Genomic DNA, 12,461 nt, shown 5'->3' on the forward strand with positions numbered 1-12,461 from the left:
CCCTCACTACATATTCGTTGCCAGACCCACTGGCTCCAGGTCATCTATAAGTCTTTGCTACGTAAAGCTCCGCCTTATCTCGCGTCACTGGTCACCATAACAAACACCCACCCGTAGCACCCGCTCCAGCAGGTATATCTCACTGGTCATCCCCAAAGCCAACACCTCCTTTGGCCGCCTTTCCTTACAGTTCTCTGCTGCCAATGACTGGAACGAATTTCAAAAATCGCTGAAGTTGTAGACTTATATCTCCCTCATTAACTTTAATCATCAGCTGTTAGAGCAGCTCACCGATCGCTGCAGCTATACATAGCCCATCTGTAAATAGCCCATCCAACTACCTACCTCATCACCATATTGTTTTTATTTACTTTCTTTGCTCTTTTGCACACCAGTATTTCTACTTGCACATCATCATCTGCACATCTATCACTTCAGTGTTAATTTGCTAAATTGTAATTACTTCGCTACTACGGCCTATTTATTGCCTTACCTCCTCACGCCATTTGCACACACTGTATGTATATTTTTCTATTGAGTGTACGTTTGTTTATCCTATGTGTAACTCCGTAGTTTTTTTGTTGCACTGCTTTGCTTTATCTTGGCCAGGTCGCAGTTGTAAATGAGAATTTGTTCTCAACTAGCCTACCTGGTTAAATAAAGGTGAAATTAAAAATAAATAAATAAATAGGTTTAAGTGAATATCCTCTGCAAAGGTTAATTGGGAAAAAAGTTGTGCTTTACAGATTGGGAAATGGTCTGGAGGGATCATGGCTTTGCCAGGGGGGCTGGAATGGTGTAAGAGAGGTTTCCAGTATCTTGGAGTGTACCAAGGGGATGAGGGGACAATGGAAAAAAAAATTGGAATGGAGGAGTTGAAATGGTGGAATGGAGGATGAGATGGCGGTGGTTGTTAATGTGGTTGGGGGATACATTTTAATGGGTTCCACTAAGTGTTCTGTATTTGTCAAAAGAGGAGGGGGACAAGGTCTTGTACATCTTGCTAGTAGGGCTGCTGCTTTCCTGTTCCAGTTTATTCAAAGGTTGCTTTATGGACCAGAAAATGTGGTTTGGAGAGGGGTGGCAGGTCTGGTATTACAGGTAGGGCAGGGGGATTAGGTTTAAAGAAGGCTTTATTTTTGGTAGATGGTAGTCAGATTTCTAGGGATGGAGTACCTCCGTTTTACAGAGGCCTTCTTAGGGTTTGGAGTATAATGAAGGTGTCCAGATGCACTAAGGCTGAGTCAGTGCATTGGCTGCTGGAGGAACCTCTGGTGTACGGGGCAAGACTGGATTGTACAACTGAAGCTCTTCCACATTTCTCCAAGATGCTGCTGAAGGGCAAAATCATCACCCTAAGGAAGTTAATGGACATGGCTGGGCCCACATTAATGGATGGAGGACGGGGGGCTGAACATTTGAGGGGGAGGTCGGACAAACGCTGGAAAGTTGCAGGAAGGCTCTGTCAGCAGAGGAGTGGATTATGCTCAAGAGTTACTAAAGAAAGGCACAAGATGAAGACATCCCATTTCCAGGATTACACCGAGTATCCCAGTCAGACAGAAAGGCTTTATTAGTGGATTTGAGAGGGTTGGAAGAGGTGAATGGGAAGGAGTTATATAGGGGGTGTGTCAAGGTTTTAAATTAAGATACATTGAAAAATAGAAAAGACACTCCTTGGAGGGTGAAACTGGACCTTGATGACAAGGTAAAGCCAGCATGGAGAGCACAGTACAAGCCACCGGTACAAAAGGGTACTGGTGATATGCAATGGAGGGTGTTGCATGGCATCATTGCAGTTAATGCTTTTGTATCTGCCATTAATTCAGATGTTGGAGATGGTTGTCCCTTTTGTAATGTAAGAGAAACCATTTTTAACTGTTTTATGGAGTGTGAGAGGATAAAACCTCTCTTTGAAATACTAGACTATGTTTACAGCGGTAGGGAAGATTTTCAATAACACTGTTTTTATTTGGGGGTTTCAATATAGTAAGCAACAGAAAAGAAAATGTCAACTGTTAAATGTTATTTTGGAACAAGCTAAGATGTCAATTTTTCTGAGTAGGAAACAGGATATGCGCAGGATGTAAGATGTGGTTTTAAAGGATTAGTCAAAGTGGATTTTGAATTCTTGAGTTCTTCTCGGCTGTTTGAGGAGAAGTGGGCTTATGAAGGAGCGGTATGTTTTGTGGAGGAGGGGAAACAATTTTTTGTTGATGAAATAAGTTGAATGTAATTATGATTTTTTTTTTTTATTGAATTTAAAAAAAAAAATGTTTTATACTTTGATAAAAACTCTCTGTCACTCTCTTTGTCTCTCTCTCGGTCTCGTCTGTCTCTCTCGCTTTGTCTCTCTCTTTCTCTCTCTTTCTCTCTCTGTCTTTTTTTGTCTCTCTCTCTCTCGCTTTGTCTCTCGCTTTGTCTCTCTCTTTGTGTCTCTGTCTGTCTGACTCACTCACTCACTCACTCACTCACTCACTCACTCACTCACTCACTCTCAGGACCCCCAGTATATGCAGCAGGCTCTGACCAATGCCCTGTTGATGGATGCAGTGGTTGGCTGTCTGCAGTCACAAAAGGCAATTTTTGCTGCAACCAAGTTAGCACACTTTGACAGAATGAAACTGGAAGGTATGCCAAAGTTAATCTTTTAGCATGACTAAAAGAAACTTGGTAAAAAAAAATTAAAAAATCAACATACCAAAAATCTATGCAGTATGTTATTGAAATTATTAGCAGAAAGTGCATGTTCATGAAATAATTGTGCTTCTCAGGAGATGTTCAATTCAAAGTTTGACATATGACTTGTCTGTCCATCCTGAGCAGTGCCAATGATGGTGCCCAAAACCACGTCAGAGACCCTGAAACACAAGATCAACCCGTCTCTGGACCTGACTAGCCCCCAGGCGGTGGATGTTCTGCTCTACACCCCAGGTAAACCCTTAAGGCTCACTGTCAGCCTCAAAGGAAGGTGAGCGTCATGACGTGGGGCGTCAAACTAGAGCTCACATCAGACACCATTCAGTTCCTGTTCAACAAACTGGTAGCGCTACATATCTGTAGAATGATTTCCCAGTACTATAAACACCCTGCAGTATTCTTGGTAGATCAAGTAGGTGCTGCCGGTATTTCCTATTCAACCCCACTAAAATGTTCACTCTCCCCAGTCTAGGACAACCCACGTACCTTCAGACACTGCTCCTCAGATCATGACTGTCATGGTAGTACACCTCAAATATGTGTTCTGTAGTCGAGGTATTGCGTGACAACAACACACAAGACTCATGTTGCCTGTGTCCTAGTAACATATGTCACATTCCAGACCTGGGTTCAAATACTATTTGAAATCTTTCAAATACTTTGTGCGTTTTTTTCATCTGCCTGAAGTGTCAGGCGGGTGGGGTTTGAACTTTTGGGACTTTTCTACTGGTTACATTGGAACAGTCAAGCTCAATCATTTTTAAATGATTTCAAGTACTATTTGAACCCAGGTCTGTCACAGTGCTGCATTCTGCTGCTGCTAGGACAGTGATGGTGTCAGTGTGGCGTTACAGGAGGAGGCTTGGCCAGAGTCGGTTTTGGTTCCCGAGATTTTTTTTTACTGTCTCTTAAACAAATAATAAGGCACAGATTTTCCCAACGCATCACCACCAACCACTTCCTGTTGTGTTCCTCAGTTTCATCCTTATTACTGATTACTGATAGTAGTCATACAGTAGTCACAATAGAATCACTGAAATTGTTCTTCCTACTCAAACCACAAACGTTTATATTATATTACACAGACTTGTATTACACAATGAGATGTGTTTTAGTCTGACTTCTGTATCAATTTTACATCTGAAACGTATGTTTCAAACATCAATCGTTTGAATCAGCATTCTTTTTTTCTCAGGCTCAATAGAACGTCTCACAACGTGCTGTTTTGACTAGGGCAGATAAGAAACAGACCCCAGTCTGCAAGGATCCTCCCAGCACCTAAACTAAAAGGAGCCTCTTAACCTAGTGACGTCAGGGAACCAACACAATATCCCTCCTCCTTCCCCTGGTCCTCTCACACACAATATCCCTCCTCCTTCCCCTGGTCCTCTCACACACAGTGGTCCTCCTCCTTCCCCTGGTCCTCTCACACACAGTGGTCCTCCTCCCACCCCTGGTCCTCTCACACACAGTGGTCCTCCTCCCACCCCTGGTCCTCTCACACACAGTGGTCCTCCTCCCACCCCTGGTCCTCTCACACACAGTGGTCCTCCTCCTTCCCCTGGTCCTCTCACACACAGTGGTCCTCCTCCTTCCCCTGGTCCTCTCACACACAGTGGTCCTCCTCCTTCCCCTGGTCCTCTCACACACAGTGGTCCTCCTCCTTCCCCTGGTCCTCTCACACACAGTGGTCCTCCTCCTTCCCCTGGTCCTCTCGCACACAGTGGTCCTCCTCCTTCCCCTGGTCCTCTCACACACAGTGGTCCTCCTCCCACACAGTGGTCCTCCTCCCACCCCTGGTCCTCTCACACACAGTGGTCCTCCTCCCACCCCTGGTCCTCTCACACACAGTGGTCCTCCTCCTTCCCCTGGTCCTCTCACACACAGTGGTCCTCCTCCTTCCCCTGGTCCTCTCACACACAGTGGTCCTCCTCCTTCCCCTGGTCCTCTCACACACAGTGGTCCTCCTCCTTCCCCTGGTCCTCTCACACACAGTGGTCCTCCTCCTTCCCCTGGTCCTCTCACACACAGTGGTCCTCCTCCTTCCCCTGGTCCTCTCACACACAGTGGTCCTCCTCCTTCCCCTGGTCCTCTCACACACAGTGGTGTGTTTTTCTAGGCCTATCCCGCTGATTGTTCCAATTCCCGCTGATCTGTATCCAATTAGAAGGTGGCATGGTAGTGGCCACGGTATGGGACGTGGAGATGACCGTCTAGGCATTAGTAACAGTGCTGCTTCAGCACAGAGCACCATTGAAGTCCTTGCTCTCAGGGTCTAAATGTAGGTCACTAATATGTGCCGTTGGACAGTGTCCATATTCCTTCCTCCTTTCCGTTCTGTTCATCACTCCTCCCCATGAAAGGGAGGATGTGACACAGGATGTGACACATCTTTTTTTTATTTATTTTTCCTATTATGATTTTTTTTTTAAGAATTGTTACGCCATCAGAGGAAATAGAGCAGTTTGTGATTCTATTTGAAAATATGGTTTGATGTCTTACTAGATCATGAATGATATCTGACAGAAGTTCAATATGCGTGGCATTGTGGGTAACTGTCAATGTTTACATTTCTTCTGTGTGTGTGTGTGTATGAGAGAGATGTTGACTGAATGTTTACTCTTTTTCTGTGTCTGTGTGTGTGTGAGATATATTCAGCTTTGCTCATAACAAACTAGAAGATGTATTATAAATAGATATTTATTATAAAGAACAGTCTTCACCAGGGTGTTGCTTACGTAACTGTATAGGTACTATCTAGTCAAACCATGACGTCCTTACTGTATTTGAGTTGGATCTAATTGATTTGTTCAGTATGAGATAGAGATTCTGCTTGTAGGACAATAGAAATAAAAACATAGAAAATGTGAATTCAGGCATTCTAGCCTTCATCAAAATGTTTGTTTACATTGTCAGGCCAGCTGGGCGTATCGTTCGACACCGAGGGTGATGGGAACCCCAAACTGTGGTGTGCCCTGAGCGACGGGAAGGTGGTGGTGTTTGATGCAGCCAGCTGGTCCATGCAACAAAGCCAAGTTCAAATAGGCTCTTCACGAGTGGTAAGGCTGTGGACGTTGAACAGGGATGAGACCGGCTATTTTTAAAGAAAAGGAAAATTCAAAGGGAGAAGGACAATTATAGAAGTATGACGAAGCAGTAGTTATTCACTGACCGGAGTTAGTCATCTTTCTGCTTTGACCCATTTGAACTATATTTAGTGTTTGTGTCAATTAAAATAACTCAAGGGATTCTGCTGCCCCCTGGTGGTGTCTGAAATTGAAGACTTATGTTACCACACTTCCAAGTCTTGTATTCACTTGCTAATTGGAAAAAATCTGAGAAAAGCCAGTGGTGATCAAGCTTGCTTCCATGGCTTAAAAAAGCTTCTGGAAAGCCTGTCTGGTTTTTTACATATTTCTAATTTACCAGACACTCTTATCCAGAGCGACTTACAGTAGTGAGTACATACATTTTCATACTGGTCCCACGTGGGAATCGAACCCACAACCCTGGCATTGCAAGCGCCATGCTCTACCTACTGAGCTACATGGGTTATACATCATAATGGTTCATATCTTCCCAATGTTATTTTATGTTGTTTTCTTCAGAACTGCATGCTGGGAGTGGACCGGCAGCAGGTGTGGATTGGCTCTCAGGATTCCGTCATTTACATAATCAGCACCCGCAGCATGTCCTGTAACAAGCAGCTGACGGACCACCGCAGTGAGGTCACAGGGTTGGCCATAGGGGAGCGCAGCGAGAAATACAGGTGAGGTGTGACAATGACATGCATCAAACATACAGCTACTACTGGCATCACAGCCATTGAGAGAGCCTTCTTTTTAGGAGCCTATGATAAAGGCATCAATGAGCAGTCCCAGCTCTAAGTACAATGGATGACATCCTTTATTTATACCTGGGCTGTGTTCATTAGGCACCAAACGGAAGAAAATGGACTGAAACACGGAGCAACAATCTGAATTTGTATAAGAAACACTCCTGTTTGCCATCTTGAACATAGCCCTGCTGATTCTTCTCTGTGGTATCACTAACATTAGTCTTTACCTGTGTATGTATTCCCTGTTGCAGCCCCAAGGTGGTATACTCCTGCAGTGCGGAAGGTACAGTGATGGCGTGGGACGTGTCCACACTGCAGGTGAGGAAACAGTTCAGGCTCTCCTGTGACCGCCTCCAGTCCATTCAGCTCTGCAGTGGAACCCTATGGTGCTGTAAGTACACATAAAAATAGTGTACTTAAAATGATGAAAATTACTTCTGGCTATACTAGACTTAAGCAATAAGGCCCGAGGAGGTGTGGTATATGACCAATATACCACGGCTAAGGGCTGTTCTGAAGCACAACACAACGCAGAGGACCTGGACACAGCCCTTAGCCGTGGTATATTGGCCATATACCACAAATCCCTGAGGTGCATTATTGCTATTATAAACTGGTTAACAACGTAATTGGAGCAGTAAAAATAAATGTTTTGTCATACCCGTGGTATACCACTGATATACCATGGCTGTCAGCCAATCAGCTTTCAGGGCTTGAATTACCCAGTTTATAATACTGTATATGACAGATTGATTGTTATAATTGTGGTTGTTATTCCTCCTACGTCATTCAGGTGCCAGAGACTGCATTATGGAGGTGTGGAAAAACGGAACGTTGAATCGCAAGATCTCCCTTCCTGAACAGCTCTGTGGCTCCCCCACTGCCTTTAGCAGCTTCCTGCTCTACCAGGAGGTGACTCGTGGTTTATGTGTCTGTAGAAATATAGAAATGAAACATGCTGAGGCTAGTACTTTTCAGAACCTACCAGGCTGGATGAAATGTTGTTTTTGAAAGGCACTGACTTTAGACCAGAATGTTACCCGGGCTAGTGGAAATCGTGGCCTGCTAGCCCGGCTGGCCAGTGTCATGTTTCATCCCTGCATGTATTGTATACATAGTATGTCATATTTAACATATAGCCTACTGTGATCAGTGAGGTCTGTGCTACTTTGACATGGTATGAGGGTGATGAAGGACTGGTGTTGTGTGCTGTGTGTTTCAGAAGGAGCAGCTGTGGACGGCCTGTATAGACGTCGGGGAGCTGTGTGTGTGGCACCTCGCGGAGCTCACCAAGCCCTTCCAGAGGATCCAGTTGCCCGACTGTGCAGGTGTCACCTGCCTCATCAAGGTCAAAAACCAGGTGAGATTATCTGCAGACTGCATTGTTGACCGATAATTAGAATGCTTCGATTCTACTCTACTGTCATTTCCATTAAAGCACATTGCTTGAGTACTCTACTGTAGTTTCCATTAAAGGGCATTCCTTGAGTACTCTATTGTAGTTTCCATTAAAGGGCATTCCTTGAGTACTCTATTGTAGTTTCCATTAAAGGGCATTGTTTGAGTACTCTACTGTAGATTCCATTAAAGGGCTTGAGTACTCTATTGTAGTTTCCATTAAAGGGCTTGAGTACTCTACTGGACTACTAGATACACTAATTACAGTTCGCACTGTATTTAGGTATTCTATTATGTGAAAGTATTCATTGGTCCAAATCAGCCTTGGTTCCCCTTCCCGCTTTTCAGCTTTTTAAAATGTTATGCATAATAGATCATTCATAGCACAATGCATTCTGACATGCTGCCCATTGTCAATGTAACATGTCTTATTAAAAACAGAGATATCTCTTATTGGTCATTAAACCACATCTTTTACCCTGTCCTGTCAGATCTGGGTTGGCGGCCGGAGCTCGGGGAAGTCCAGAGGGAAGATCTACGTAGTGGATACCCAGCGACACACTGTGGAGAAGGAGCTGGTAGCTCACACAGACTGTGTCCAGGCACTGTGCTCCGCAGAGGACCGCTATGTGCTGAGTGGCGCGGCCCGCGAGGATGGGAAGATAGCCATCTGGAAAGTGGAGTAACTGGAGTGGAAATTCAATACTGCCCCCTGGTGCCTTGGGTTCAGAACAGGGTCGTGTTCATTAGGAACCAAACGGTAGAAAATGGACTGAAACAGAGAATGGCTACATGGGCCAATAAGAAACACTCTTTTTCGTTTTCTGTTGAAAAAGGTTTCGCTACGTGGTGCTCTAATAACCCAGGTTATTGTGAACAGTTGGGAAATGGACTTGTCGTGATTTTAGACTGCCTGTGGATGGATGACTGACCCAAAGACAAAATAAGGGGTCTTCCCCATGATTGCATCGGGTTTTTGTATTGCTGCTCATTAGACTTACAACAACTAAATTAATTTGTCCAACCTATAGTTAAATACCTCTTTGTTTATGTTCAGCAGTGTTAACTGCTTCTTTTAATATTAACCTCTAAGGAGGAGCCTTAACTTTTTATATTGGAACTACAGTAGAGATGCATGATAAGTGATTCCTAACCATATGAATATTTAATCTATATGGTTTTTTGTTGTTGTTGTAAATAAACCTTTTTGTATGTTTTAATACACAATAATACATTTTTGTATTGTTTACTGGTGTTATTAAAAATGTATTATTAAAAATGTATGAATGAAGACTCAATTTATTTGGCTCTGCATGTAACATGACAAACTATTTTCCAAACATTTAAATGAAAAAGTGAAATATTCACCATAAATAGAAGTTTCATGTGTATTCTGTATATGCTTTTGCCACCAGGGGACAGTATAACATCTAATAGCTTTAAATTGACATCCCAAAGCTGTCCTCTGTAAACCACGTCATGATATTTGACTTCTTTGTATTGTACTGACTGAAACCAAGGACTTTTATCATTATTTCTATATAGCGATTTGACTGTGATGCTAAGGCCAGGTGTTTTTGTATAATCTTGGGAATTATAAAATTTTAACCCACTTGGCCCATATTCAATCAGATATAATAATTTGTCTGCCTTCATGCAGTACAGTCAGATCTGTATTAAATCCCATTACGGTGGCTACAGGGAAGCCCGTCTCTTCATAATCTGAGAATCCTCTCAATCACACCAGCAGATGTCAAAATCATCGAAATCATCATCCAAATGCCAGTGTTCCAATTATAATTCTCCAACTGTCCCCAGCTGTACGAATATAAATCCCTCTCCTCTCGGTGCTTATACAATGCAGCACAGAAACATAATCACAGACCACATTTTTAATTCAGCTGCAGATTATTCTTTTACGATGTGGTTTCCTCAGATTTAGCCAGATTGGAATTTACCCAATGGGTTTCAAATGCCATCTCTTTTACTCATAACTACAAGTTACTTTGAGTTGTAGTAATTGAATCCAGGGATGTGGAAGACTGATGACGCCGAAAATACCAGGACTAGATTACACAGGGCACTGTTGAATCATGCATTTCTATCCACAGATAAAGTGACAGCAATAAGATTAGTTTAGTCCAACACACACATAGAACAGGAAGGCTCCTCCCATCACAGGCAGATTTTACTTCCCAGAAGAATTCATGTATGTTTGTGGGCAGATGTGTAAACAAAAGATACTGTATAAACATGAAGATGTAGGCACTTATGTGTTTACTGAATACACTTGTGCGTCCAAAATTGCAACCTATAATGTTAAAAGTGCACTAATTTAGACCAGGGCCCAGTTTCCCAAAAGCATCTTAAGGCTAATAAGTTAATCGTTAGAACTATAGCATCCTATGGTTCTAAATTGAACTTAGCCTTAAGATGCTATTGGGAAACCAGGCCCTGGGCCCTTGTCAAAAGTAATGAGCTACAGGAAATAGGATGCCATTTGGGACTGTGTTCTGGTTGATGTTCCTGTAGGGTTTCTCCGTATTGGCTAAAAGTGGGGCCATTTTTTTAATCACTATTTGTATTTACAGTAAATAGTCAATACATCTTGAAGCTGAAAATGACTGATTTTATTATACCCAGCGAAACTGGATACCACAGAAATGGTACATTACCAATCAAGCAAAGTTATGAAAGACGGCCATGTGGCACCATCACCCTGACCTGGGTCTCCGTCATTTTCCTGTTTCCTGTTAACCATGAGGATTGGATGATTCCCTATTCCAAGGGATACTCTGTTTTCAGGTTGTCCAGACTTTTAGAACTAACATTGTGTGGGTTGGTGATTGTCCATGACAAATTGGAATCTGCCTCTTATGAGCCAGAACTGAGCGCTGCTGAGTGAACAACCATTTGCTATTTAAAGAGGCTACTTATGGAAAGAATCAGAGAGAGATGTATGTGGCAGTTGAACTGAGAGAGGGTTTTTTATTGTGTGTGTTTCATATGGATAGAACTCTACTACCATATGCACTGTATAGACCATCTATTAAATCAATTTGTCTCTGCGTAGTTCAGGAAACGGTGGGTACCAGTAGTTGTATTACGCTAACTTTGATCTGTGCATAGTTCAGGCAACGGTGGGTATCGGTAGTTGTATTGAACTTGCATTGAATCTCTCTTTATCAAGAGTCCCCACCATCAGAAATACTGTATTACACACGATATGGTGTGGGCTGTGGTAACATTATGTTTCCCTATATTGGATAGATACCACAGTTAGAGCACATAATGCATAATAACATAAACTCAGCAAAAAAAGAAACGTCCCTTTTTCAGGACCCTGTCTTTCAAAGATAATTCATAAACATCTTAATAACTTCACAGATCTTCATTGTAAAGGGTTTAAACACTGTTTCCCATGCTTGTTCAATGAACCATGAACAATTAATGAACATGCACCTGTGGAACGGTTGTTAAGACACTAACAACTTACAGACGGTAGGCAATTAAGGTCACAGTTATGAAAATGTAGGACACAAAAGAGGCCTTTCTACTGACTCTGAAAAACACCAAAAGAAAGATGCCCAGGGTCCCTGCTCATCTGCGTGAACGTGCCTTAGGCATGCTGCAAGGAGGCATGAGGACTGCAGATGTGACCAGGTCAATAAATTGCAATGTCCGTACTGTGAGATGCCTAAGACAGCGCTACAGGGAGACAGGATGGACAGCTGATCGTCCACGCAGTGGCAGACCACGTGTAACAACACCTGCACAGGATCGGTACATCCGAACATCACACCTACAGTACAGGTACTGGATGGCAACAACAACTGACCGAGTTACAACTTGAACGCACAATCTCTCCATCAGTGCTCAAACTGTCAGCAATAGGCTGAGAGAGGCTGGACTGAGGGCTTGTAGGCCTGTTGTAAGGTAGGTCCTCACCAGACATCACTGGGCACAAACCCACCGTCGCTGGACCAGACAGGACTGGCAAAAAGCGCTCTTCACTGACGAGTTGCGGTTTTGTCTCACATGGGGTGATGGTCGGATTCGCGTTTATCGTCGAAGGAATGAGCGTTACACTGGGGCCTGTACTCTGGAGTGGGATTGATTTGGAGGTGGAGAGTCCATCATGGTCTTAGGCGGTGTGTCAAAGCGTCATTGGACTGAGCTTGTTGTCATTGCAGGCAATCTCAATGCTGTGCGTTACAGGGAAGACATCCTCGTCCCTCATGTGGTACCCTTCCTGCAGGCTCATCCTGACATGACCCTCCAGCATGACAATGCCACCAGCCATACTGCTCGTGCTGTGCATGATTTCCTGCAAGTCAGGAATGTCAGTGTTTGGCCATGGCCAGCGAAGAGCCCGGATCTCAATCCCATTAAGCGCATCTGGGACCTGTTGGATCGGAGGGTGAGGGCTAGGGCCATTCCCCCCAGAAATGCCAGTAAACTTGCAGGTGCCTTGGTGGAAGAGTGGGGTAACATCTCACAGCAAGAACTGGCAAATCTGGTGCAG

General features: G+C 43.7%; 1 protein-coding gene across 1 annotated transcript in view; it reads left to right on the forward strand.

The window, feature by feature from the left end:
• The window catches only part of dennd3a (DENN/MADD domain containing 3a), a 32,263-nt gene extending 23,040 nt beyond the window's left edge, over window positions 1-9,223 (forward strand). Inside the window, exons 17-24 of the mRNA XM_014178591.3 lie at window positions 2,502-2,631; window positions 2,827-2,934; window positions 5,617-5,759; window positions 6,309-6,469; window positions 6,790-6,929; window positions 7,332-7,450; window positions 7,761-7,898; window positions 8,428-9,223. Coding sequence (XP_014034066.1) covers window positions 2,502-2,631; window positions 2,827-2,934; window positions 5,617-5,759; window positions 6,309-6,469; window positions 6,790-6,929; window positions 7,332-7,450; window positions 7,761-7,898; window positions 8,428-8,622 — 1,134 coding nt within the window. The 3' untranslated portion in view covers window positions 8,623-9,223. The remainder of the gene's footprint in view (window positions 1-2,501; window positions 2,632-2,826; window positions 2,935-5,616; window positions 5,760-6,308; window positions 6,470-6,789; window positions 6,930-7,331; window positions 7,451-7,760; window positions 7,899-8,427) is intronic.
• The last annotated feature ends 3,238 nt before the right edge of the window (window positions 9,224-12,461 follow it).

Source organism: Salmo salar, chromosome 27 (assembly GCF_965601325.2).
Source record: "Salmo salar chromosome 27, fSalSal1, whole genome shotgun sequence".
Lineage (NCBI taxonomy): Eukaryota > Metazoa > Chordata > Actinopteri > Salmoniformes > Salmonidae > Salmo > Salmo salar.